The 26,925-nt window shown below is 48.1% G+C and overlaps 1 protein-coding gene across 50 annotated transcripts in view; it reads left to right on the forward strand.

Annotated features, from left to right (window-relative positions):
• The first annotated feature begins 21 nt into the window (after positions 1-21).
• The window catches only part of MADD (MAP kinase activating death domain), a 38,169-nt gene continuing 11,265 nt past the window's right edge, over positions 22-26,925 (forward strand). For 2 of the 50 annotated variants that reach the window (XM_070565046.1, XM_070565073.1), the window contains exons 1-29: positions 69-347; positions 3,499-3,658; positions 4,281-4,877; positions 5,289-5,592; positions 6,116-6,247; positions 6,936-7,049; positions 7,750-7,830; positions 9,282-9,460; positions 9,792-10,027; positions 10,224-10,380; positions 10,664-10,767; positions 10,860-11,050; positions 11,439-11,563; positions 11,944-12,083; positions 12,902-13,003; positions 14,323-14,382; positions 14,742-14,844; positions 15,205-15,391; positions 15,489-15,639; positions 16,218-16,424; positions 18,177-18,230; positions 19,167-19,267; positions 19,850-19,921; positions 20,267-20,425; positions 22,485-22,593; positions 22,865-22,927; positions 23,163-23,283; positions 23,386-23,491; positions 24,629-24,739. In XM_070565046.1, the coding sequence (XP_070421147.1) occupies positions 3,597-3,658; positions 4,281-4,877; positions 5,289-5,592; positions 6,116-6,247; positions 6,936-7,049; positions 7,750-7,830; positions 9,282-9,460; positions 9,792-10,027; positions 10,224-10,380; positions 10,664-10,767; positions 10,860-11,050; positions 11,439-11,563; positions 11,944-12,083; positions 12,902-13,003; positions 14,323-14,382; positions 14,742-14,844; positions 15,205-15,391; positions 15,489-15,639; positions 16,218-16,424; positions 18,177-18,230; positions 19,167-19,267; positions 19,850-19,921; positions 20,267-20,425; positions 22,485-22,593; positions 22,865-22,927; positions 23,163-23,283; positions 23,386-23,491; positions 24,629-24,739 (4,128 nt within the window). In that variant the 5' untranslated portion in view covers positions 69-347; positions 3,499-3,596. Of the gene's footprint in view, positions 348-3,498; positions 3,659-4,280; positions 4,878-5,288; positions 5,593-6,115; positions 6,248-6,935; positions 7,050-7,749; positions 7,831-9,281; positions 9,461-9,791; positions 10,028-10,223; positions 10,381-10,663; positions 10,768-10,859; positions 11,051-11,438; positions 11,693-11,943; positions 12,084-12,901; positions 13,004-14,322; positions 14,383-14,741; positions 14,845-15,204; positions 15,392-15,488; positions 15,640-16,217; positions 16,425-18,176; positions 18,231-19,166; positions 19,268-19,849; positions 19,934-20,266; positions 20,426-22,484; positions 22,594-22,864; positions 22,928-23,162; positions 23,284-23,385; positions 23,492-24,628; positions 24,740-26,925 lie in introns of all 50 variants that reach the window. The other 48 variants (XM_070565050.1, XM_070565075.1, XM_070565055.1 and 45 more) reach the window with 38 other exon arrangements.

Raw genomic sequence — 26,925 nt, forward strand, 5'->3', positions numbered from 1 at the left:
ACTCCTTTGGGTCCTCCCCTTGGCACGCAGCGGCGCTGGGCCGGCCCAGCGCTCCCCATCGCGTTCCCACTCCCACACGGATAGGTGTGTACGTAGCCGCCTTCCTCCCGAGGTCGGCTCCACCCTTCAGCGCTCGGCTTGGTGCAGCCCTGTCCCCCCGGGGTGGATGGTACGGCCCCCCGCCCCCTCCGCCTCCCCCTCCCTCGCCGATCGGAGTGGTACGCGCCCCCCCGGTGCAGACGCGGAACTGGCGGGCGCTCGGAGCGGCGCCCGCGCCGGGGAGCGACTGGCGCTCAGCTGTGGGGGGACGTCCGGCCGGGCCTGGCCGGCCCCCCGGCGCTCGGGAGGTAGGAAGGTCCAGGCATTTGGGACCAGGTTCCTAGGAGGACTGTGAGAGGAAACAGGGACTCCGGGGGAAGGGGCCTCTGAGGAGGCTCGAGAGCGGGAGGGGGCCGTGGGGAAGGGGCGGGACTAGGAGGAGGGGCGCTCCGGGCCGCGGAGGGCTTGCGGGTTGCAGGCCTGGGCGCACCTCGCGGCGGCCGGGCTCCTTTCCTGCCGGGGTGGCGCGCGGCGCTGGTTCCGGGCGGGGGAGAACTGTCCAGCAGGTGAGGGGGCGGGCAGAGCTGTCCAGTCCCGGCCCGAGCCCGGACGAGACCTGGCGCGCGCGCGTGGATGTGCGTGTGCGTGTGTGTGCGCGCGCGGGCTGGCACGCCTTATTTTTGGTTAACAACCCTAACCACGTTTGGTTCTTTAAAAAATATTTCTTTACTGGGTGTTTCATAATTGACTTGTTGGAGAAGGGACACGCCGTTTCATCTTTCCTGCAACTACTTCCCTCCTCATCCTCGTGCATCTCTCAATTCTTTCTCCTTTGCCTGCCATTCCCTCTTCCCCAACCCTGCCAATGGCCTGCCTCGTTGCTCCCTTTTCCCCACGCTGGACCAGTCTGTGCTGATGCGCTTGCAAGGTCACTGCTTGGGGAGGGAGAGGAGAGAGAGCCTCCTGTTATGCTCACGTCAGCAAAGATGTCATATCGCTCTCCGGTTCCTGTGGTTTTACTATGACATCCTGCCCAAAATGAGGGACGAATCCCAAAGGCTGGTGAAAGTGGCCATTTGTAGGCTGAAAAGACATAGATAACTTCAAGGTCTGTGGATTCTAAATCGGCGTCTGGATGGCGTGGATGGGGATGTAGGACTTGAACAGATAGGTATGCGTTTTGAGCTTGATGCCTTTGGAATATAGGAGCTAGGAACCAGGGGCTCCACGTTAGGAACTATGGTTGAGGCAGAGGCTGAGCCTGGGTGGATGTGAAGACGGAGTGTGAGTTATAGGTGGTGTTAGAGGACTTAGTCTTCATGAGGAGGGGAAGGGAGAGAGAACGGAAAGAAAAGCCGTGGTTATCTCTGCAATCTGAATAACTGAAGGCAGTGGCTGTTGGTGAGATATGCATTGTGGCTAAAAACCTATCCTATCACTAGTGTCTAGAACAGTCACAAGATCTCAGTGTCCTTGTGGCTCTGGAGGGAGATAAGCACCGTAGAGCCGAATAATGACTTGAGTTTTATCAAATGATTCTCAGTGGAGAGGGCCTGGGATCCCACCAAGAGTAGAGCCTGATGCCTAATAGATTAGTAAAAGATGCTTCAGGTGTGACCTTTGGAATTTTGGCAGGAAAGGGCTCCTGATTTTCAATGTAAACAGATTTCAAGGCTTAGCCTTGAGGTCTGGTCCTGTGAATTCTTTTTTATTTTAAGATACTTTGGCTCTCACCTTGGGGATTTTCCACAGAATTGTTTATAGAATGAATTATGCTTTTACCCATCTCCCGTTTCATTTGTCTCTTACCCTCCCCTTCTCATTCTGCTTGGGAGGCACTGAGCTCAGCTCTGTAACAGTGCCCCATGTTCTTCAGGATGCTCATGACTCCACAGCAGTGGACAGAACCCAAGGACTTTGTGGCTGATGCCTAGAAATGAGTATGTGGCTTGCTTGGGAACTTGGTTTTGTTGTGTGGAAGGGAGATATCCCGATCAACATCCAGAATTAGGACAAAGTGCAAACTAAAGACAGATGGGGGAGAAGATAACCAAGTAATTAGCAGGTGCTATCAGTGGAAGAGTTGTCTCCAGATTCAAGGAGAATGAATTGTGGTGGGCTCTGGCCTACTCTGGAGTAGCAGCTGCTAGCACTGTGCGGTCACCAAGCCAGGGAGGGGTTATGGCTGTGCTATAAATAGTGCTGGGAGCCAGAGTCGCTATGGAGACAAAACTGAATCCTATTACCTGCAGGTCCTCTACTGGGAGCAAAAGAAAGGACGGGGCAGTATTTTGAGGATTTGAGAGGTGTTGTAAATAGGTCTTTTTTATTATTAAGTAGAGGAGAAAAAAGAACTTCTGCTCATTATCTAAATCAAATAGGGCCTTAAACATACAGGGAGTGTGTCTGTGTGTATGGGAGTGCACGCAGCAGCAAAGAAGGGAGTGGAGTGTGTATGTAGTGTAACGAGATTCTCTCTGTGTGTATAGTGAACAAGGTCTTAGTGTGGCCATGTGTGGAGCACAGAGGTGGAATCTTCGAAACACTGGAAATAGCCTTGTAGTAGAGTGAAACATTTTATTTAGAGAAGTGTATGGAGACCCAGCAGGAAATAAGGTATAATTGAGACCACGTAAGCTTTTCCTAATTTTTGGACTATGGTTTAGAAGTTTTTCTGAGCACCTCTCTCTGTTCTTGCAGAAATCCTGTTATTTCTGCATCTAATTCTTAATGTCTGTAAGATATAGAGGGACAAGGCCTCATCTGTGTATATTGTATTACTGATTCCAACCTGGGACCAAAATAGAGGAGAAAGACTGTGATTCAGCACCAAGGGCAGAGCCAGTAGCACTAGCCAGTGGGCCCCTTTCTTGCTTGAAGAGGGGAGAAAAATGGTTTAGATGAAGCAATTGGGGCATAGATATTCTTCATGGGAGATCGCACGGGGTAGAGTAGCCAGCTGTTTTTATTGTCTGAGTGCAGTTAAATATAGTCTATATTGTAGTTTCACATCAAGCTGAATGCAGGATGTTGGAACAGAGAAGAATTAGGTTTCCGTCTAGTGCTAGGAGTGCAGATTAGTGCTGATTAGAGAGTCTGGTTTGAGCCTCTTCCACCCTGGAGCAGTCCTGAAAGTGACTTAATTTTTTTTATCGTAATGACTGAGTCCAGCTTAGACTAATTGGGCCTGTTTTTCCGAAACAGCCCCAGGGATGAGGCTGGAAACGAGCTGGTTTGTAGGGATGGGGAGGTGAGCCATTATTTGTCCTAATTCTTGACATTTGACTCTGTGAGCTCATAAGCCCAGACCCAGCTCCAGGCTGGGAAATGTGTCAGGTTCTCCTATCTTTAGTACCAAAATGGAAGACCTTCTGACTTATGCCCTTGGATGGGATGAAGCTGAGAGAGATGTGTCCCTCAGCACGGCAATGGATCTTATCAGTGCTTTTTTCCTTTTAGGCTTAGATTTTCAGATAATATCAGAATTCCTCCTGGGAACGTTGACTCCTTGCTTGGTGCCTTGAAGTTTCTCTGAGATGAACTGATGAACTGGAACCATGGTGCAAAAGAAGAAGTTCTGTCCTCGGTTACTGGACTATCTAGTGATCGTGGGGGCCAGGTAACCAACAAGAGACTCATTCTTGTCTTGTCATCTGGGATAGCCACAAGATCTGTAATCATTCCCCTCCCCCACCTCCACCTTGCTTTGCGTGTCTCATTCTTCCAGTGTTATTTTACCCTGATCGGAACCTTGATGCCAGTAGTGAAAACAACACTGTCAGATGGAGTGAGAGTGTTGGCCTGAAGGAACAGAGGCAGAGCGAAACTCTGCTCTTAACTAGCATCTTTGTGATTTGAGCAAATATACTCTATATACCCCAGTTTCCTTATTTTGTGAAAAGGAAAAGCACATTGTGCTCTTTCTCTACCCCCGTATACTCTTTCAGTAATACTCTTTCATGAGCTAATACGCCTTAAAAGGTGCTAATCATCTGAAGGTGCCAGTGATCATTTTATGGTTGCCATTTTCCCTTCCATTTGGGATGGGTGTCTTCATGACAGTGCAGACTTCATTTAGCCTACGAGCTAAGTGTGGCCAGCAACACTCACGTTTTCCGAGGTCCTGCAGTTCAGTGACTTTATCCAAAATTGCCTTTTGGGATTTATTTCTTGACTGCGGTTAAAATTTGAAAGAGCCTCCTGTCCCTTCAGGCTGCTGACTTTGCATTTATATTCGTCAGGCACCCGAGCAGCGACAGTGTGGCCCAGACTCCTGAACTGCTGCGGCGATACCCACTGGAGGATCACCCCGGGTTCCCCCTGCCCCCGGACGTGGTGTTCTTCTGCCAGCCAGAGGGCTGTCTGAGTGTGCGACAGCGGCGCATGAGCCTGCGGGACGACACCTCTTTTGTCTTCACCCTCACTGACAAGGACACTGGGGTCACGCGTTATGGCATCTGCGTTAACTTCTACCGCTCCTTCCAAAAGCGAATGCCTAAGGAAAAGGGGGATGGTGGGGCAGGGTCCCGGGGGAAGGAAGGACCCCGTGCCGCATGTGCCTCAGAAGAGGTTGGCACCGAGAGCTCGGAGAGTGGTTCTTCCCTGCAGCCTCCCAGTGCCGACTCCACCCCCGATGTGAACCAGTCCCCTCGGGGCAAACGCCGGGCCAAGGCGGGGAGCCGTTCCCGCAACAGTACTCTGACATCCCTGTGTGTGCTCAGCCACTACCCCTTCTTCTCCACCTTCCGGGAGTGTCTGTATACCCTCAAACGTCTGGTGGACTGCTGCAGCGAGCGACTGCTGGGCAAGAAACTGGGCATCCCCCGAGGCATACAAAGGTACGCTTTCTGCAGAGGCTCAGAAGAGAGGGGAAGCGTTTAGGGATGGGGTGACACTGGTCTGCGAGGCGCACAGGAAATTGCCCCTGAAGCCTGAGACCTTTGGACCCATTTAGGTGTATTGTGTTAGTCCCCACTAAGCGGAGACTGCTGCAGGCTTAGACCTCTTACGGCAGCTGTGTTTGCAGTGATGCTGGGGAATTTGACATTTCATGGCAGGCAGGACAGTAAGTCCTACTATGTATCCCTTTTATATTTGTTCTTCCTCTTGTGTATCCCCTCTGGTCCTAGCTGAGGCCAAAGGGTGAGCTTTTTAATTGTCGTCATTATATCCTCTACTGTTACATGGGGTTGCAGGTGGATATCAGCTCCTGGTACTTACGTGTCTGTTTCCTGCTGTCTGCTCCTCAGAGACACCATGTGGCGCATCTTTACTGGCTCACTGCTAGTGGAGGAGAAGTCAAGTGCCCTTCTGCATGACCTTCGAGAGATCGAGGCCTGGATCTATCGATTGCTGCGCTCCCCAGTACCCGTCTCTGGGCAGAAGCGAGTTGACATTGAGGTCCTGCCCCAGGAGCTCCAGCAAGCTCTGACCTTTGCTCTTCCAGACCCCTCTCGATTCACCCTAGTGGATTTCCCGCTGCACCTTCCCTTGGAACTTCTGGGTGTGGACGCGTGTCTTCAGGTGCTAACCTGCATCCTGTTAGAGCACAAGGTGAGAGGGCCAGCTTTCTAGACTTTTCTGGGGACAGGACTTTGAAATGTGGCAGAGGCTGGGCCGTGAACTCTTTGAGGACGGGGAGTACATCCTTTTCATCATTTTATCTCCAGGAGATAACACAGTACCAGATGTACAGCAGGTACTCAGTAGGTGGGGGTTGAATTAAGGGACTGGTATCATGTGGGATATGTTCAGAGAGCTTGCCACTCAGTTGAATTACCCCTCACTGTGCTGACCTAATTCTCTGGAAGTCTCGATAGTTCCGTTCCAGTGAGTGGTCCTGGAATTGGGGGTACAAGGACTGGGAAGGTAAGGGAGTGATTCGAGGGAGTGTTACTACAGTGCTTGGGTTGGGAGGTGGCAGATAGGATGAGGCACGGGGCAGTGAGAATGGTGGAAATTAAACTCCCAGAGCTGTAGCCACAGTGAAACAGAAATTAAAGGGTAGCATCAAGTCTGTTTTCTCTTAACCTTTATTTATGCTATTGAGTGATCCTTACGGTATGGCTTGTGGCAGGTGGTGCTACAGTCCCGAGACTACAACGCACTCTCCATGTCTGTGATGGCATTTGTGGCAATGATATACCCCTTGGAGTATATGTTTCCTGTTATCCCACTGCTGCCCACCTGCATGGCATCGGCAGAACAGGTGAGTCTCAAGGTGTCTTCCAGCTTTGTCACCTTCCTCTTACAACTCCGTCCAGCTCTGAGGGAGGAGACTCAGTGCCCAAAGAAGTTGTAAATCAGTAGTGGTCCTCAATCCCTTATCATAACTTATTTGTCAGTATAGTCTGGCCTGACTTGAACTGATCTGGTGGCAAAACTTACGCTATTTATGGTTTTTATTTATCACAGTTAATGTTAATGATTGTAGTCTACTGGCTACTACCTGCAGGTGTTACATAACATACAGAATATGCACTGTTACTTTTCTAAACTCTGCAAAATTCTGAATTTTGAAACACGTCTACCCTCAAGAGTTTTGGAAAAGGGATTGTGGACCTGTGTTTCCTTATCTAGAAAAACCCTGACTTGATAAGTGATCACAGTAGGGCTTTTTTTGGCGAGGAAGATTGGCCCTTAGCTAACATCTGTTGCCAATCTTGCTCTTTTTGCTTGAGGAAGATTGTCGCTGAGCTAACATCTGTGCCAATCTTCCTCTGTTTTATGCGGGATGCCACCACAGTGTGGCTTGCTGAGTGGTGCTAGGTCCACAACTGAGATTTGAACCTGCGAACCCCAGGCCGCCAAAGTGGAGCGTGCAGACTTAACCACTACGCCACCAGGCCAGCCCCCGGTTTTATTTTTGTTTCTTATCTTCTTTGTCCTTTCCACAGCTGCTGTTGGCTCCAACCCCGTACATTATCGGGGTCCCTGCCAGCTTCTTCCTCTACAAACTGGACTTCAAAATGCCTGATGATGTGTGGCTAGTGGATCTGGACAGCAATAGGGTGAGCTTCTTGGCTGAGGCATTGGAGGGTCTGGAATAGGATTATGTTCTGTTTTTGTAGATTATCCTAGGAAGCTCCTAAGTTTGTGGGTGATGTCTATCGTGAGACTCATTGAAAGAACTTTTTTTTAAATGCTTCTTTTACTTTAGTGGCTAAATAGGCCCTTGGTTAGGACTCAAAGAATTACAGGATTTAGTTTTGCCAGAACTAAGTGCATCCTTGCATGTTCCAAGAGCAGTAGGGTGGTTGTGGTTGTGGGACCATTATGTATGGTGTAGATCATCTGATGGTTTTCTCGGAATATAGTTTCTAGTAAGACTCTTTTAGTGCAGACTTAAAAAAAAAATGTATATGAACTTTCTGCAGCGTGAGTACATTCAAACTTCAGTAGGAAGCCCTTGTATGTGTTCATTGTAAAACTTTAGAAAATACTGATAAGCATAAAGAAGTAAATAAAAACCATAATCCTATTATCTGGAGATAGTCACCAATACCATTTAGGTATTTTTCCTTTCAGGTGTGTATGTATATTGTACACATATGTATATGTACGTCTTATATGTCTATATATAATGTGTGTATTCACATAATTAATAACATTGTGTATACAACTTCCTGTTCTTGTTACTGCCCTTTATGTAAGAGAAACTCCTGAGCCGTTAATTCTGAGGTCATGCCTTTGATCTCTTTTCTGCTGCAGGTGATTGCCCCCACCAATGCAGAAGTGCTGCCTGTCCTGCCAGAACCGGAATCCTTAGAGCTGAAGAAACATTTAAAGCAGGTAAGTGAAGAACGAGGAAAGGGAAGAGAAGCAGCGGCTGCTGGGGGACGGCTGTAGGCGGGCAGCTGTTCTGAGGGCCAGTTTCCTTTCAGAGCCCAGTGGAGTAGATTTTCTGAGCCCGGGGTGGGCTTAGGAAGATGTGTCTTCCATTTCTGGGTGGCGGGGTGGATCTTGGAAAGGGCTTTTTAGCTTCGTCCTCATTCATCGTTGGCCCTCCCGCCCCCACCCTGTCGCGCTTATGATGCTGTACAAACAGCCCTCCTCTTTCTGTTTCTTGTCGCGTCTGCCATTCTTTATGGCTTGGCATGTTCTCTCGGTCTTGTAGGGAGGGAGCTACTGGCTTAGACAATCTGGCTCCTTTTATTTTTCTTCTTGAATTGATCACTAAGTCCCTATAGAACCCTTTCTTCAAAAATTCCTTTCTTTGAGTAATCCTTTAAATGCACTTTTCATTGATTGATTTTCTTCTTCTTCTGCATGCTGAACACAGTACCTGAAGGTAACACCGACGAGGCCCCATTCCTTTGCCCTGCTGTGTGTGGTTCCGTAGGACTCCGGTCGATGGCTCTGTATTTCTTTTCAGGAATCCCTGCTCTCATGTGAAGGGTCTTCAGGAATCTCTGTGTTGTCTGGGTTCCTTAGCAGTGCCTCTAGATGATAGCTGTTTGGGTTTAAATGGGTCGTTTTCTCTCATCCCTCTCACTTGCTTCATCAATGATGATATAATATGGTATCTTCTTACTGCAGAGGCTGGTGAAGATTGCCAAGTTCAGAAAGTTCTCTAGCTGTCCTCCTTTGCTGTGTTTTCATTCTTCATGGTTCCTTTAGTACGACTAATGAGATGGAGAGGTTGATATGTGGAACTGTACTTTAAATGTTTGGAGGAGCTAAAATCCTTGGGCTCATTTATCCTGTATTCTTACCCCTGCTTCTCAAAGTGTGGTCCGTTGACCAGCAGTGTTAGCATCACCTGGGCTTGTTAAAAGTGCGGAATCACGCCAGACATACTGAATCAGAATCTGCATTTTAACCACATCCCCAGGTGAATCCCATGCCCATTAACATTTGCACTGCTCGTCTTAGACCAGGGGTTTTCAAACTGCCCCACGGAGCCTCTTAGGGGCTGATCCTGTGAGGCTCCGGGTTCCTTATGTCCTTCAGAGAAGCTCTCATTTTACATGTTTCAGTTGTTTGTATTTCCACATAGATTCCAATTGAAAAACAAGATTTTATGGCTAAAATAAAATTTGAAAACTGTTGCCTTGGACTTCAGATCTAATCAAGTTGCCTTGAGCCAGCTTGGCTTAAGCTGAAGATCTACGTAATTCCAATTATTTTCTAAAGGTTAAAATATTTGGATTCTTATTTCAAAGCTAAAGCCTCTTTCCTAGGAGATGAGGTTGGCTAGCCGCCCAGGAATTTGCCTTCTGTGAGGGTCTCTTGTTCCGCAGGCCCTCGCCAGCATGAGTCTCAACACCCAGCCCATCCTCAATCTGGAGAAATTCCATGAGGGCCAGGAAATCCCCCTTCTCTTGGGGAGGCCTTCTAACGACCTGCAGTCCACACCTTCCACTGAATTCAACCCACTCATCTACGGCAATGATGTGGATTCTGTGGATGTCGCAACCAGGTATGACCAAGCAGACTGGACGATCACCAGCCCTTAAATTGGTCTCTGCTCGCTCTTTGACCATGGAGCAGACTCCTTCCCTGTGCCATTTGGTTATATCTGTCACCTTAGTGAAAGCAAAGAGAAGAAATAGTTCGTCATGCTCTTAGGCCTTGTAGGCCTTGAGTTGAGTGAAGAAGGAGATTGATCATTCTTTAAGACACCGCTCCCCTTGATGGTTGGAAGCTGTTCAGTGATGACTTGGGGAGGTGGTCTCAGACTTTGGAGGGTAGGAATCCGTACTCTGCGGGGGGTGGACCTCAGCTTATCTCACCATCCCCTTCTTCCCCAGAGTGGCCATGGTCCGTTTCTTCAACTCCCCCAACGTGCTGCAGGGCTTTCAGATGCACACACGTACCCTGCGTCTCTTCCCTCGGCCTGTGGTAGCTTTTCAAGCTGGCTCCTTTCTAGCCTCACGTCCCCGGCAGACTCCTTTTGCTGAGAAATTGGCCAGGACTCAGGCTGTGGAGTACTTTGGAGAATGGATCCTTAACCCCACCAACTATGCCTTTCAGCGAATTCACAACAGTGAGTCCACCCGCCCTCTGCTCCGCCCCACCTTCTGCCTTTGTGCTCCTGATGGCTCTTGCCTTCACTGGTTCTCTTTCTAGTCACTGGCCTGTCCCTTCCATTCCTATTTTGCTTTAGACTTTTTCCTACCTTTTATGTTTTGCTTGCTTTTTCTCCCTTCTTGCTAACTCTGTTCTTTTTTCTCCTCGGGTAGACATGTTTGATCCAGCCCTGATTGGTGACAAGCCAAAGTGGTATGCTCACCAGCTGCAGCCCATCCATTATCGAGTGTATGATAGCAATTCCCAGCTGGCCGAGGCGCTGAGCGTGCCACCGGAGCGTGACTCTGACTCTGACCCTACTGATGACAGGTGAGCAGTCCCTGTGGCAGCAAATCAGTTTTCTAAGGTAAAGAGGCTCTCATTAGCCTTTATTTAGTGCAATGACAAAATCTCAGAGGATTTAGACATCAGTCTTTGAAGCCTTGAGTTATATTTTGGTTGATGGTTTTATGTTAATTTCCTTATTTTATCTTGTTCCCTGGCCTTGAGTTAAGAATTCTCCTCTTTTTGTTTTTCCTAATGCTGGTTGCTGATTCTTTACCCTGCCCCTTCTTTCTGTTTTATTTTTATTTTTATGCTCTTCACTCTGCAGCGGCAGTGATAGTATGGATTATGACGATTCAAGCTCTTCTTACTCCTCCCTTGGTGACTTTGTTAGTGAAATGATGAAATGTGACATCAATGGTGACACTCCTAGTAAGTGCACTTGGGGAGAATGGCCAGCTCTGGGCAGGGTTTGGGGTTCCGGGATGGTGTGGTCAGTACCTGCCTCCCTTGGGTTTTGGCAGACGTGGATCCCCTGACACACGCGGCACTGGGGGATGCCAGTGAGGTCGAGATTGATGAGCTGCAGACCCAGAAGGAAGCAGAGGAACCTGGCCCAGACAGCGAGCACTCTCAGGAAACCCCCCTGCTGCGCTCCAGCTCCAGCCCCAGCGCCGGCAGCAGCCCCAGCGCCATCATCCGTGGAGCCAGTTCTGTACGTGAGGAGCTGGAGGGGTGGGTAAATGGGAACTGTTACGTGGGCTGTGGGCCTCACCTCTATTAGGAAAGCTGGGATGAGGCTGCTCATTTAATTTGCTGCTTTCTTCACGATCTCCCGTCTTCCTCTCCATTAGTCCTATAGCTTAGGGCCTATGAGATAGAGTTTTGACCCCAGAAGGAGGTCACTGGCTTTGTTCAGGATTTAGCTAAGATCCCCCTTGCATCGTTTTTGGGACCAGAGAACAGGCATGTCACAGAGATCCTTTCTCACACATTCCTTAGTATAGGAATCTGACAGGCCTGGCTTGGCCCTGCCAAACTGAGAATACAGGAAGGCGTCACTGGGCACCGGGTGACTACTTTTTATTTGATATGGCCTTTAGGAACCTGCTGACTCAACAAAGATGGATGATAAGACAGCAGTAGGCGTCTCCAAGCCCCCCACTACCGTGCCTCCCAGCATTGGCAAGTCGAGTGTGGACAGGCGTCAGACAGAAATTGGAGAGGGGTCAGTGCGCCGGCGAACCTATGACAATCCATACTTCGAGCCCCAATATGGCTTTCCCCCTGAGGAAGATGATGATGAGCAGGGGGAAAGTTACACTCCCCGATTCAGCCAACATGTCAATGGCAATCGGTGAGAGCCTGGGGATTCCTTCTAGATGGGTGACTGAAGGATCTCCTCCAGTGGACCCCGGGCGAGGGTTAATCAGAAAGTCTGACAAATCTGAATGCTCTCGTGGTCCTGCCATCCCCAGAGGGTGGCACTTTGATCCAGGCATTTAGGAATTGTGGGAAGGGAGCGGTGATGGCAGTGTAGCATCAGGCCCACACGCCCAAGGTTAGGTATCCCTGCCTGGGGCTCATAGGTGCCACTGTGCATTCAAGGGCTCAAAAGCTGCTGCGGCCCAACAGCTTGAAACTGGCAAGCGACTCAGACGCAGAGTCGGACTCTCGAGCGAGCTCTCCCACCTCCACCGTCTCCAACAACAGCACTGAGGGCTTCGGGGGCATCATGTCTTTCGCCAGTAAGTGCCTTCAGCTCCCTCATGCTTCTGTCCCGGTTTCTCTCCTGCAGGGCCTGGCCACGGCCGATGCTGCTTAGAACTGCCGATATTGGGTTGGGTTGGCATTATCAAGTCCCGGTTCAGGTCGTTTGGGTGACACTGAGTAAGGTATTTTCCAAGGAGGTCAGTGAAGAACAGGGACAGGATTAGTCATTGTCTTTGTACCTGGAGGTTTCAGTCTGTTTCAGGTAAGAGCTGGTCAACTGAAAAATTGTCATATTAAAAATCATACACTTGTACATACATTTTGTGGAGATATTCTGGTCAAATTTGATTTGGGTATCTGTCTGATATCTTCTTTGCCTGGGGAAGGACGTTTTCGTGAACATGCTTTGAAATCTATACGAGGCTGACTTTTGTGCATAGACAGTGTTTCCAGAAATGAGGGGCAGTGTCAGTTAAAGATTGAAGACAGACGAAGGCCCAGAGAAAGTCAACATAGGGGATAATTGTGGTCATGGGTTTTTCAGAAGCCGGGGAGGGACAGTGCCAATTTCAGACCAGAGGCACATTTTGCCGGCTTTCATGCTGAGTTCCTAGGAGATGAGACTTGGCTATTGTCATGGGAGGTAGTCAGAGAAGGTGGTTATCGGGTTTTGAGCAATCCTGGCAGTGGCCCCTTTATTTGCTCTGAGTTAGACTTTGTCCTGTGTGAGGTAGATCAGAGGCACCGGGATTGTGTGTGAAAGGAGACAGGTGAAGATGATATGACAGTCATTGGAGAATGATGCTTTGATTTGTTTCCCCCTCACTCACTGTTCTCACTCTCCCCTTGATAGGCAGCCTGTATCGGAACCACAGCACAAGCTTCAGTCTTTCAAACCTCACGCTGCCCACCAAAGGTGCCCGAGAGAAGGCCACGCCCTTCCCCAGCCTGAAAGGTAACGCCTGCCCTCCTTTTGCCAAGCACAGCTGCTTCCTGGGGTTCTCCGGGGAGTACTCAGCGCTCTGGGTGCTTGTCTGGAGCCCCGTGTGTGGTGAATTCTTTGGTCTGCCTGTTGTCCCTCATCTTGCTTCTCATGGCTTTCACTGCACATCATGGGCTCTTGCTGGGTTTTAGATGGAAACTCTTTGTAGCTAAAGAGAAGGCCCTGATGTATCATTCGGGACAATGGCAACTGTGGGATTACTGCTGCTTCTGGGGGAACTTCATCAGAGTTACGTAATTCACACAGGGATCCTCAGCTGCCACCAGTCATCTGCCAGGTTCCCACTGTGTGACCCTAGGACGAACTCCATCCCGATGGTCTGGCCCACCAGGGGATGGTTGTGCAAAGCCTGGCAGGGTTTGTAGAGTCAAGAAACCTTTCCTTGGCTTCATGTCAACCATAGGGCCGTGAGCGGGCCAGGTCGTATTGGTTGGCTGCTAGGGGCAGTTAAGATTATTTGATTTTCACTTGTGATCTCTGACGGTTTGAAGGGCTCTTCTGAATTTATTCTGACTTTTGTTTGTTCTCTCTGGATAGTGTGCTGGAATATTTAATCACAGTAGAAAGCACAGTGAGAAGCAGCTCCATGTATTTTTTAACTGACCTCTCTTCCCAATGATTAAAAATGTCGGAAACCTGAGAAATGTTTGGTGGGGATGGGAACATGGGAGAGATGGGCAAAAGGACATCATACCTGGTGGCGTGGGGAACTAGCTAGCACTCAGAGTGAATCCACCTCCGGCTCGGTAGGTCGGGCATGGAAAGGTGTTGGCGTCACAGGCTTTCACGTGATCAGTGAAGGGGAGAGCCGTTGAGACGCCGTCATTGCATGCTGACGCTTCACTTCATCTGCTGCACTTGTCGCTCCCATCCACCTCCCATCCTCACACCCCACCCCCCTTCCCATGACAGCATCTGCAAGATGGGTCTCTTCCCTCTGCACACCCGCAGGCCCTCTGGACCCCTGTGCTAGATGTTTCATGACAACCAGTGGTCCCTCTTTCGTGCATGCGCCTGTTTAGTACCTGAAGGCTCCTTGTGTCATTTTCCCCGCCCCTGGCTTGGAGAGGCCGTAGTCTTAGGGATGGTCTTTCCTAGAGCCTTGGTAGTCTCCTGGTCACTTGGCTTCCAGCTCTGAGGTGCCTGAGAGCCAAGGTTATGTGCACTAAGCTTTGGGAGAATGCTCACGTTGTCTGACTTACAGCTCCATTGAGGGGTATCGGGGTTGTGGTATCGTGGTGCACCTACTAATTGTGTATTTTGTGTCCCAGTATTTGGGCTAAATACTCTAATGGAGATTGTTACTGAAGCCGGCCCCGGGAGTGGTGAAGGTGGGTCCTGCCCGTGAGCTGTGCATGATCTTTTTTCCCTAGCATCTTCTGTGCCTGCCTGAGGGCCATCCTCCTCATGGAGCAAGCGGCATCACACGAGTGACCTGCCTTGCCCGTCCCCTGTGACGCCCATGCTTGCCCATGGGGCGTGCTGCTGGTGCATGTAGAGTGGCCTGAGTCTCCAGCCCCACTTCCTCCACGTTGCCATGGCTGGTTTCTGCCTATATGTGATGGCCTGGTGCCACCCTCACCTAGCCCTTCTGGGGAACAGGTGTGGGACATGGCTACTCAGGGCTGTGCTGACACTGGCTGTTGGACTACGATAGTGACGTCTCTCATTCCTACCTTCCTGGCTATAGGAAACAGGAGGGCCTTAGTGGACCAGAAGTCTTCTGTCATTAAACACAGCCCGACGGTGAAAAGAGAGCCTCCATCACCTCAAGGTCGATCCAGCAATTCTAGGTAATAAATGCCAGAGCTGTTTTGACAGTTCTCTGATAGAAGTAGCAATTCCTGTACCAAACTTTAGGGATGCTCAAGAGTGGGAGAGAAGTAGATGAAATCAGTTCTTGCTATCACTTCTCCTTCTGGCTCAGTCAGTCCCCGTGCCTCGGTAAAGCTCACGGCATCAGGGAGAGTGCAGCAGCAGCAGTGGGCGCTTAGGCAAACCAGGCTGCCTGGTGCGGGGGGGCTGCAGTGCACTTGGACAGTTGGAGACTTGGCTTTGTGTTTTGCCCCTGGAGGCAAGCATCTAGTCTGGTGAAAGGGGGGATGCTCTGCAAAGAAGCTGATGACCACAGAAGTGGTGTGTGGACCCCGTAGTGAGAACCAGCAGTTCCTGAAGGAGGTGGTGCACAGCGTGCTGGATGGCCAGGGCGTTGGCTGGCTCAACATGAAAAAGGTGCGACGGCTGCTGGAGAGTGAGCAGCTGCGAGTCTTCGTGCTGAGCAAGCTGAACCGCACGGTGCAGTCAGAGGACGATGCCCGGCAGGACATCATCCCAGATGTGGTCAGTGTTTGGGGTTGGGAGTTGGAATCAACTGGGAAGAGGGACCTGGACACAAAGGGCAACTTTGCCAACTCTCACCCCTGGGTCATTGTTGCAGGAGATCAGTCGAAAGGTGTACAAGGGGATGTTAGACCTGCTCAAGTGCACAGTACTCAGCCTGGAGCAGTCCTATGCGCACGCAGGTCTGGGTGGCATGGCCAGCATCTTTGGGCTTCTGGAGATCGCCCAGACCCACTACTATAGTAAAGGTAGGGATCATACCAGCTGGGCAGTGTGCCGTCCACAACTCTCTCACTTGTCTCCAAAGAAAGTAAGCTTGTCACCTTGACAAGTTTCCAGTGCCAACCCGCTTCCCCTCGGGCCTCGAGATTTCACTTTTTAATGCATGTTGATATGGACTGGGGATTTTTCTGTCATGCAAAAGAAGATGTCAGCTTTTCTTTCCTTGCGCTTGTTCCATTCCACATCCTCCTGTATTTCCACTTCTCCCACCTCATTTTCATACCTTGATTCTCGCTCGCTATTTCTTTTGACCTTTTCCTCTTTTTTTTTAAGATTGGCCCTGAGCTAACATCTGTTGCCAGTTTTCCTCTCTTTTTTTTCTTCCTCCCCGAAGCCCCAGTACATAATTGTATGTCCTGGTTGTAAGTCGTTCTGGTTCCTCCATGTGGGACGCTGCCACAGCATGGCTTGATGACCTATGTGTAGCTCCGTGCCCAGGATCCAAACTGGTGAACCCCGGGCCACTGAAACAGAGCATGCAAACTTAACCACTCTGCCACGGGGCCGGCCCCTGACCTTTTCCTATATTTGATCTTTTCCTCAGAACCAGACAAGCGGAAGAGAAGTCCAACAGAGAGTGTAAATACACCAGTTGGCAAGGATCCTGGCCTGGCTGGGCGGGGGGACCCCAAGGCTATGGCACAGCTAAGAGTTCCCCAGCTGGGACCTCGAGCACCAAGTGCTGCAGGAAAGGGTCTCAAGGAGCTAGACACCAGAAGTTTAAAGGAGGAGAATTTTGTAGCCTCTATTGGTATGTATTGCTTGTTTGGTGTGATGGAGGGGTCCTGGCTTCTTAAATATCCCTCCCTCCTTTCAATTCATCCAGAATCCTTTCTCTTCCCCATGCTTTGCTTTCTGAAGAGGGAGATAGATTTGTGTCCATTTCTAATGGTATTTCTTTATACTTCTCTATCCCTTATGCTTCATTGCCAGCTGCCCCCGCCTACATCTTAGAGGAAGGATGGAAGTTTTGATTAGAGGGCCCCAGTGAGGTTTAGTGCAGGGAGTCTGAGCTGTACTCCTGGTCCCTTTTTATTTGCATCTGTATTTCTTCACATAGTGGAGAGGCCACATGCGCTTCTGGAAGCTATAAGGAAGTTTATGGATGCATCTTTGGGCTATAAAATTATGATCCTCTGGGTCTCTCAAGCCAAGTTTCCCCGACCAGCCATTACACTGCCCTTGAATTTGCTCCTCTGGGGCATGTCCAGAAACCCCATTTCCCTGGGTTCTAGACCCCAAGGTGTAGAATTCTGAGTCAGCTTTTCTTTAAACCTTTCCTTCCTGGACTTGATTAAGAGCTTGCTTACATTGGGTGTTTCTCCATTCCCACTAGGGCAGTGCCTTAGTGAGCTCTCTGGGTGTCACCTCTGTTTGACTCACTCTCTACCTGACCTTGAGTCATCTAGCTTGTGTCTTTCTCTTTCTGCTTCTAGGTCCCTGGGTGGTGTGCTTCTAGCTGATGCCTCTTTGCCACAAGCATTAGCAGTGGCTTTATGCTCCCATAAATGGTAATGAGGGGCCAGTTTCCTTTTTAGGGGAGCTATACTTCTCTGGCCAGCAGAATATTATCTTAGTGGCAGTCGACCCTGCCTTTCTTCTGCCTGATGTGACGTTCTAGAAAAAGGACTAACCTACAGTTCTGGTCGTCTGGAGTTTTAGTCCTGTCTCTGCCCCCAGCTAGGAATGCGACGTTAGGCAAATCACTTTCCCCCTTGGGTCTCTCTCTCCTCATCTGGGAGACGAGGAGATTGGACGAAATCGACTCTGAAGTTCCTCCAGGAGAAGAATTGCTATGATCGATGTTCTTTCTTCTTTAACCTTCCTAAGATGCTATTCTTGACTGTTTGGTGTTCTCTGTCACCTCTGCCGGAAGCATTTTCCAAGACGACGGGCTCAGAAAGGGTCTCTTCCTAGGGCAGGCACTGATGCTGAGGGTAGATTGGGGTTTTTGTTAGCAACACGGGGGGGTGTCTGCTGCCTGCATGGGTGGCCTCTGTCCAGTCCACTGAATCAAGCAGATTTGTGCTCGTGCTTCTCAAACCCTTTGGCTGCTTGAGGTGATCATCTGTCTTATCTGGAATCTTTAAAAATTGCAGTTGCCCAGCTCATTTGGCAGAGAGAGCACGGCATGGTGGAAGTTTAAACTGATCCTAAGTTCCGGGGTCTTGAGCAAGTACCCCAGCCTTTGTGGGATCAGTTTCCTCGTGCCAACGTGACCAAGCTTGATCAAAGGCTCTTCCAGCTCGAACATCCTGTAGGGTTTTTACTGCCACACTGAGGTTAGGATAGGAATTTGGAGTCTTTAGTTCATGAGTTGGGGGGAAGGCGTTAGCTCTCTTGATTTTTAACCCCCCCCAAAGGAAGATCTCTTTTTATCTCTTGCTTTGTAATCCTGCGCCTGAGACTGAATCAACTCGGGTGGGGGGTTTCCATTTCGTCTGTCTGACCAGCCTCTGACTCTCTCTGTCTTTCTCTCCTGCTTACATTGCATCTGGGGTAGAATTGTGGAACAAGCACCAGGAAGTGAAAAAGCAAAAAGCTTTGGAAAAACAGAGTAAGGAACAAATGCCCCTTCCTGTTCCCAAGTCTCCCATACCTGCCAACTCCCCAGGCCCAGTAGGGGCAGGCTCCCTTTGCCGGCCCCACCCCAAATTTGCTCTTGGGGGGTATTTGGAATGAAAGCAGGTAGGTGGTATGTGACTCAGAGGTATGTGGCTTGTAGGCTGCTTCTCTCCCCCTCCCCTCGTAGCCATCAGGCATAATCAGGGCATCCACGGAGCACGGTCCCTTAGAACTTGGTTTTCTATTGCTGCAGAGTTGGTGGGGAGAACCTCATTGGCTCATACCTCCCTCACCCTTCAGAAGGCCTGTGGGCACAGTTGGCAGAGATGGTTGCTGTCCCTCCGTGTTGAGTCTGTAGCTGCCCAACTCTCTCTGGTGGCTTGCCTAGGCACGCTTTCTTGCTTTCTGTCATTCTGTCTTTCTGCCATACCACTGTGGGTGGGTGGGGAAAATGGGGGTGGTTTTATGTCAAATATAGAAGTTGTAGGGTGGGGGTAGGCCGTGTCCATTGAAACAGCTGGTAGTTCTTTATCTCACTGGGCACGTCCTTTTCTAGCTCCTTTAGATGCCTTTGTTTGGGGAGCGCTGAGTGACCTGGGGACCCTTAAATGGTTTCAGGCACCACTGAAGCTCTGACTCTGAGTGCAGTGGAATGTGGTCTGGACTTTTGTTTGCGGAGCCTTTCTTTTTTAGGATAATTTGCTCAGAATTTTCTCAGGTTGAGAAGATGGCTGCAGAACCCCTTGAGACCAGGTCTCATTTTTCCGACTTGGTTCTTAAGGCATCTGGGGACTTCTTCCGCTGGGGCCTGGAGAGGTGACTGGGACGTGCTGAACAGGCCTGGGTCCAGGCCGTGTGCTCGCCCCCTCCCTTCACCAGCCTGCCCCCAGCCTCTGGGTACTGAGTAACAGAATCTTCCCCTACTCAGGGCCTGAAGTAATCAAACCCATCTTTGACCTTGGTGAGACGGAGGAGAAAAAGTCCCAGATCAGTGCAGACAGTGGTGTGAGCCTGACATCTGGTTCCCAGGTTTGTGGCAACCTTGTTGAGAATTGTGAGGATTAAATTTGCTATCTCAGAATACTTTGTTCAAACCAAAGCAAAACAAAATGACAGCCTTGAAACAATATAAATACCCAATAATAGGGGAATGATGAAATAAGTATGATATATCCATGTAATACAGTGTTGGTATCCATTAACGAACGTATTTTCCAAAATTGAGTGACATGGGAAAATGGTTACAAAGCTATATACAGAATGATTCCAAGTTTATTTTTAAAAGGTGTACAGAAAAGACCGAAAGGAAATATACTAAAGATTTAACAGTGATTAATGTACATGGTAGGTTTATGGTTTATTTTTATTTCCTTATTCTTTCATGTGTTTTTTATAGTAAGCATGTATTTCTTTAATGTTTTTTATTTTTCTTATTATGTAAGTCATATGTAGTTTATATTCAGGAGAAAAATGAATTTCTCAAGACCTGTCTAGGGGTGATAATAGAAGGGTGGGGATGGGAGAAAGAAGAAGATAGAGTATTTATTAGGAAAACTGAGAGTAGCTAGGACACCTCCCCTAATGTGTCTGAGCGCCTGTGTCTTGTTTCAGAGGACTGATACAGACTCCGTCATCGGCGTGAGTCCAGCTGTTATGGTCCGAAGCTCAAGCCAGGACTCTGAAGTTAGCACCGTGGTAGGGGAACACCACACTGGCATCTTGGTGGGTGGGGTGTGGGTTCCTCTTTGGAAGAGGGGCCACTCTGTCCTCTGGAGGCTGTTCTTAGTCTCGTGTCAGCTTGGTTCTCATAGTGGAGATGGTTGTCTGCCATAGGTCTTTGTTCGTGGGATCAGACCCCGAGGTTTCACCTGGGGCTTCTCCTCATCTTGTAAAGAAGGTACTTCCGGAGGCTGTCTGACACGCCTCTGAAACTGGATACTTGTTTATGACAGCAGAGAGGTCTTCCAGCTTGGCATTTCTGGGACCCTTCCCTGGGGAATATCCCCTACTACCTCTTTTCCTTTCCAGGTGAGTAATAGTTCTGGAGAGACCCTTGGAGCAGACAGCGACCTGAGCAGCAATGCGGGTGATGGGCCTGGCGGCGAGGGCAGCGCCCACTTGGCAGGCTCGCGGGGCACTTTGTCTGACAGCGAAATTGAGACCAACTCGGCCACCAGCGCCATCTTTGTAAGCTCTGTTTACTAATAAGAGACCATTTCTTTAATGGGAGGGGGGTGGCTTAGAAAAGAATGAAAAGTTAGAAGGAAAAGAGGAAGTAGGGAATGGATAATCCTTATATATTTGACTTTAAAGAAAATGTTTCTTAAGGCTTTTTTCAGATTCATTTGACTTCATGATCTGGGGCTTTTAGAACCCTATCACGAATCATTGCTGAGATACTGCCCTGCCCAGTCAGATGAGGGCTTCAAATCGTGTGTCGCAATAACCCCCGTGTTTAAAATAGACAAAGTGACACCTCTGTGGCAATGTGGGGACAATTACAGCCCTTATTTACTGCCAGTCTGCGCATTTCTGTGGACTAGCCGAGTTTATTCTGGTCACTTCCCATTTATATAGCACCTTGAAATAGCGTTTCATTTTCGTATATTCCTAACAGTTATTTGGGAGTTTTCATCCATTAATAAACATCTCTTAAGTCATGTACTAAATGCCACATTTTGTACTAAGGAAACAGGGCTGAATAAGGCATGAAGCCTGCTCTCAAGAAGTTTGTAATTCATTCTAGCGCTGTGACCAGTTTCTTGGGAGAGGGGAGGAGCACAAAGCCTTAGGGAAAAAAGAATTTGCCCCAGGTCACACACGATAAGCCAGTGATCAGCTGGAATTAAATTCTTTTTAGTCCTTGCCTTTAGACACACTGCTTTGCAGTGTCTACACCCCTCTATAGGCAGCGTTAAGCTCTCGGATACACTTGCCACTTTGTTAGACAGAGTTGAAAATGAATATTCTTTACGGGAGCCCTTAGGTCCTTATCTTTGGTCTATGGGGAGAATGGAAGATGAAGTTTAAATGGAATCAATTGTTTAACAGTGGTGAACGTTCCCGCCCCCAGGGCTTTCTGTATATGTGTTTCTAGTTGAGCAAGTGACATCCCGGAGGGAAAGTGGGGGAATAAAATTGAGAGTCAGCAGAGCCATTCAGGTTAATGGACCTTAGCTCTCCCAGGGGCTAAAAGGACCATTTTCATAAGGCTATTTTCAGTCCTTCAGTGTGCTTCCCTTCTGGAGGCGCCGAGCCATGTTATGGAGTAAGAGTCTTGCAGCAACCATTCTGCTGTGTGCCACCTTTTCTGGCATCTTCCTGGGACAGATTCTTACGCGTCCTATCCTAGTGAGCAAGGGCTCTTTGTACAGTTGAGTTGCTGAGAGCAGTTCCCTAAATTTCTTGGCTCAGAAAAGGCTGTTTTAGCAGGAAATAAATTATGTTAAGTCAGAATGGTTCATTGAGCAGAGCGTTGGGCTCTGAGCCAGGGGCCTGGCATTTAGACACTAATTAGGCATTGCCTCATAACCTTTGATCAGTTGCTTCTCTGCTTACGCTGTCGCATGTGTTGTGAAATGAGCATGAAAGCTACCTCTTACCCAGCTGAAAATCTTTTTTGAATGAATAGAAAGTCTAATATCACAGAAGTGGCAGATAAAGTTAGTGATATTTCTAAGGGGCAGATGTTTCTAAGAGGAAAGAGGTAGGAAAGAGGAAATTAACATTTATCAAATACCATTTGCCAGGCACTGTTCAGTGCTTTATATGTATTTTCTAATTTAATTCTTGTAATAGTCCTATGAGGTAGATATTATAATCTTCCTTTTACAGGTGAGGAAAATGAGACTCAGAGAAGGTAAGTTGCGTGCCTAAGGTCGCACAGCTAGTAAGAGGCAGAGAGCTGAACCTGGCTCAGTCCGACTTCGAACCCAGTGTTGTTTCTACTGCATCATGCTGCTACAGAGAATTTGCCTTTTTTTTTTTTTAATAGCCAAAAGTCTTACAGAGATTAAAGGGTAAAGATACGTCAAAATGCAAACTTGATCGCATATGTTAGGAGGCAGTAACAGCAAGTAGGATTATGAGAGTGACTTCTGGTCAGATCCCTTGAGGCAAGCAGGTTGCTGGAGTGTGTGTTGCTCACGACAGTGACTGGTGTGTGAGCGTCCTGATGAGCTGTTTGGTTTACTTTGCTCCTGCTCCTCAGTACCTCAGGAGCTGACCTGTCGCCTCTCCTCTGCAGGGTAAAGCCCACAGCTTGAAGCCAAGCGTAAAGGAGAAGCTGGTGGGCAGCCCGGTTCGCTCTGCTGAAGACGTAAGCCAGCGAGTCTATCTCTACGAGGGACTGCTAGGTGAGGCACAGCCTGGGAGGCCCTGCCCGGAAGAGAGCGGGACTCGGCCAGGGAAGTGGGGGCGCTGAACAGGGAGCTGCTCGGCTTCTTGCTGCTCTCAGTGCTGATGGTAGAGGGCATTTCTGAAGCAGGCAACTTCCTGGGTCTGGATCAAGCAGTGGGTGCAAACTAGAAGAGACTGGATTTTCGTATTAATCAATAGCCTCTGTCTTTCTGTCTGTCTTTCTTTGCTTTCTTGCTTCCATGGTCCTTCATTCCCACAAATTGGCAGGAAGGGACAAAGGATCGATGTGGGACCAGTTAGAGGATGCTGCTATGGAGACCTTTTCTATAAGTAACCACCTTTCTTTGCGTGCTGTGTTCATCCCTCCTCCTCGGGAGGGACTGGGCCTCACTCGGAGGCAGCCGGGGCTGGTGGCAGGAGTGTTAGATCTGGGGTGGAGAGGCTCGTGTTTCCTTTGCCCTGGAATTTGTAACGACTCCCTTTTATTTGGAGTTTACTCTGTTTTGGTTTGGCAGCTATATTCTTTATACGTATACGAGCCCCTAAAAAACTCTCTTCTACACAGGCAAAGAGCGTTCTACTTTATGGGACCAAATGCAGTTCTGGGAAGATGCCTTCTTAGATGCTGTGATGTTGGAGAGAGAAGGGATGGGTATGGACCAGGGTCCCCAGGAAATGATAGACAGGTATGAGCTTAGAAAAAACCCTTGGGAAAATGCAAATTTATCCTCTTCCCAGTTCTGTGGTCTCCTGTCTGGGGCCTGACTTGTCCCTGGTCCCCTGCTTAGGTACCTGTCTCTGGGAGAACATGACCGGAAGCGCCTAGAGGATGATGAAGATCGTTTGCTCGCCACGCTTTTGCACAACCTCATCTCCTACATGCTGCTGATGAGGGTAATGTTGATTTTGCTTATGCCCAGCTACTGCTGATGGTAGAAGGCAAGGCTTGTTCCTATTGCCTATATTCTGGCACAGTTGGGAAGCTGTCAGAGCGTCTTACCCAGGGCTTTTTCTGATTGAAAGTCTGAGGCCTCTCTGCGGCTCACACAGGATCCATTTATCTGAAGCTGCCAGGCTGTTGTGCTGAGGAATGTTGTAAAGATGATTGATGATTCCATACCATTCGTTTATTTTGAATTTTAAATGGGCTCCCTTTGCTAAGTAGTTTGAAGACACCACTAGAGCTTCCCACAAAAGACAATGAATTAAAAAAATAGATTCTTTTAAGTAGTAGGTTCTAAAACCTTAGAAAGGATGCCCAGAATTCACTTTTCACCACTAGCCCTTTATCATATAGAATTTTCCATAGATGTAAAAGGAGCTACCTATTAAAAAAATAATGGTAAGTTCTAGTTTGACTTGGTTGTACTTGGTTTTCATAGCTGTGGAAGAAGTGTTACCAAACAGAAGAGTTTGGGCTTCGTGGCAGAGAGCTGGTTTGAATGAGCCCCTGGGTTCCTCCTCCTCCTGTTCTCCCAGCCTCTCTCAGTGTGGAGGAATTAGTTGATCAAATGCAGCAACTGCCCTACCGGCCCACTTGGTTTGTTTCATTTTCTGTTGTAAGGTTCGCCCTGTTGAACTCCAGGGGTACCATTAACTCTGGCTGGAAAAGGGTGATGATCCTTGACCCAGGAAAGTGTCTCAGCTCCGCTGAGTCCAGAATGTCGCTTCTCTAAGTCATTGTTTCTGAATTATATTCTGAGGAGCCCCAGAGTTTCTAGGGCCCCTTAAGGGTGAATGTTATGGTATTGGTTGGGGATAGGGAGGAAGTACCCCCTTGAACCCCAGTCCACTTGAAGCAGAACTGCTCTGAGAGCCACCTTTCTGCAGAAGCCACCTACAGACAGATTCGGGGCTTTTCTTCCCCGCCTGTTGACTGAATACACAGGTGAATGTTTTCTCTCACACTCACTGCTGTGGTCTTTCAGAATTCCACCTCTTTCAGATAGTGGGAAACTTACTTGTACATTCCCTCCACCTCAGTTAGGAGGAGAGCAGACCCCTTATTAAGATGCTCTTCTGGCTTTCCAGGTAAATAAGAATGACATCCGGAAGAAAGTGAGGCGCCTAATGGGAAAATCCCACATTGGGCTTGTGTACAGCCAGCAAATCAATGAAGTACTCGATCAGTTGGCAAACCTGGTAAGCATGTCTGGGCCGTCCCTTAGGCTCCCTTTCCACTGCACTTGTCAGCCTCCCAGGCTTGGGCCTTGTGGCCTTACTGCAGAGGCTTCCCGGTAGGAAAGCCATTTCTTGGCTTGTTTCACTGTGCGGCCTAGTTCACTCCCAGATGAAAATAGGGCAGTGGTCTTTGACTCTAGGTGAGGCATTGGCCTTTCTGTCCTGTGGCAGGATTCTCTGTTGAAAAACCATCCTATGCAGCCATTTCAGTGTGTGGTCTCTGCACCCCTCAGGATCTACAGGGTGAAAACTATTTTCATAATAACATTAAAATGTTATTTGCCTTTTTCACTGGATTGACATTTGTACTCATGGTGCAGAAGCAGTGGTGGGTCCCACCACTGGCACCTTAGCACAGTGAAGACAGTGCACCAGACTGAGCTGTGGCCAGTGTGGTCCTCACCTCCCACACTCTTGGTTAAAACAAGTGAATGTCCTCAATGATGCAGTTAAAACCATTAATTTTATTAAATCCGATCGTTGATTATATGTCTTTTTTTTTTTTAGAGTGTTGTAGGGATTTTGTTACATGTGTTCATACTACTCTGTTTTAGGTGACAAGTGTCTTCTCTAGGGTTCCAAGTTAATCAAACACCCCAGGCCCTGTTTTGGAAGGAAAATCAGCATGTCGTTTTTATACTCAAATCCTAATAGCCCGAGTCTCCCATCTAGTTAATCACTGGACACAGTGCCCCCTCGAAGTGTTTCCTGGTTATTTCTTGGAGTCCCTCACCTGTCCCAACCTGTGACAGCACACCTGGGGTTGGCCTTGCTCTGTCTCTCTGTTATCCTGCTTCTTAGAGAACACCAAGCTTTCTACTGTTTTTGTTGCACCTTTTTTTTTTGAGGAAGATTAGCCCTGAGCTTACATCCGCTGCCAATCCCCCTCTTTTTGCTGAGGAAGACTGGCCCTGAGCTGACATCCATGCCCATCTTCCTCTGTTTTACACGTGGGACGCCTGCCACAGCATAGCTTGCCAAGCGGTGCCATGTCCACACCCGGGATCTGAACCGGTGAACCCCGGGCCGCCAAAGTGGGATGTGTGAACTTAACCGCTGCGCCACCGGGCCAGCCCACGCCCACCTTTTTCCCTCTGGGGAACCAGCTGATCCTCCACTCTAATTATACATCTTTTTAAAATATACATAAAACATTTCTGTTGCAAGCCAAAATATGGTGATTATTTCCAGGAAAAGCAATTTGTGACAGTTTGAGTTGCAAGATGAACTGGAAGCTTTGTTCATGGGACATTGTTTTTACTTGAAAGAATGACTAACAAACTGCTTATTCAGAGTTAGGTATTTGGCAGACATTTCTCAAAATTAATAAAGTGAGCCTGTTGTTTCAAGGACAACTGACAGTATTTGTTGCCAATGATGAGATTCAAGCTTTTAAGTGAAAATGAAAAGTTTGGAAAAATTTTGAGCTTGAAGCTTTCTCATATTTAAAGACTTTTCTAATGAGATTGATGATGCTATTAAGGAATGTGATTTTTTGATATTATGTAATGAAATGTGTCAACATTGGAAGAGCTGCATAATTCTGTGAACCAGTATTTTCCAAATGACCGATGTGTGATGTTATAAATTCAAATGTGGGTAAAAGACCCACTCAAATTGTAGGCAGACAAATGGATTTTAATGTAAAGTGTACAAAATGTGCATTGCATTGATGTGTTTTCAGAGTCCACATTGCGGCTAATTTTAAAAAACTGCTACTTCTCAAATTTTTGTATAGTGTCAAAGAAGAATGTACATATTTATCTGGAAAGAGTATTAAAATACTTCTCCCTTTTCCAAATACGTATCTGCGAAGCTGTATTTTCTTTTTATACCCCAACCAGAGCAACGTATCATAGCAGATTGAATGCAGAAGCAGAGATGAGAATCCAGCCATTTTTTATTAAGCCAAACATTAAAGAGATTTTCAAAAATTTATAATAGTGCCATTCTTCTCATTTTTTTTGTTTCAGGAAATGTAGTTATTTTACAAAAAATATTTATACCATGTAATAAATTTATTATTAATGAATTATTCATTACTTTTAAATGAATTAATAAAGATTTAAAATTTTTTGTTTTAATTTCTAGTATGGTAAATATCTATAAAGGTAAACACATAAAAATAAGTTCTTGGGGGTCCTGAA

The sequence above is a fragment of the Equus przewalskii genome, chromosome 11 (genome assembly GCF_037783145.1).
Source record: "Equus przewalskii isolate Varuska chromosome 11, EquPr2, whole genome shotgun sequence".
Lineage (NCBI taxonomy): Eukaryota > Metazoa > Chordata > Mammalia > Perissodactyla > Equidae > Equus > Equus przewalskii.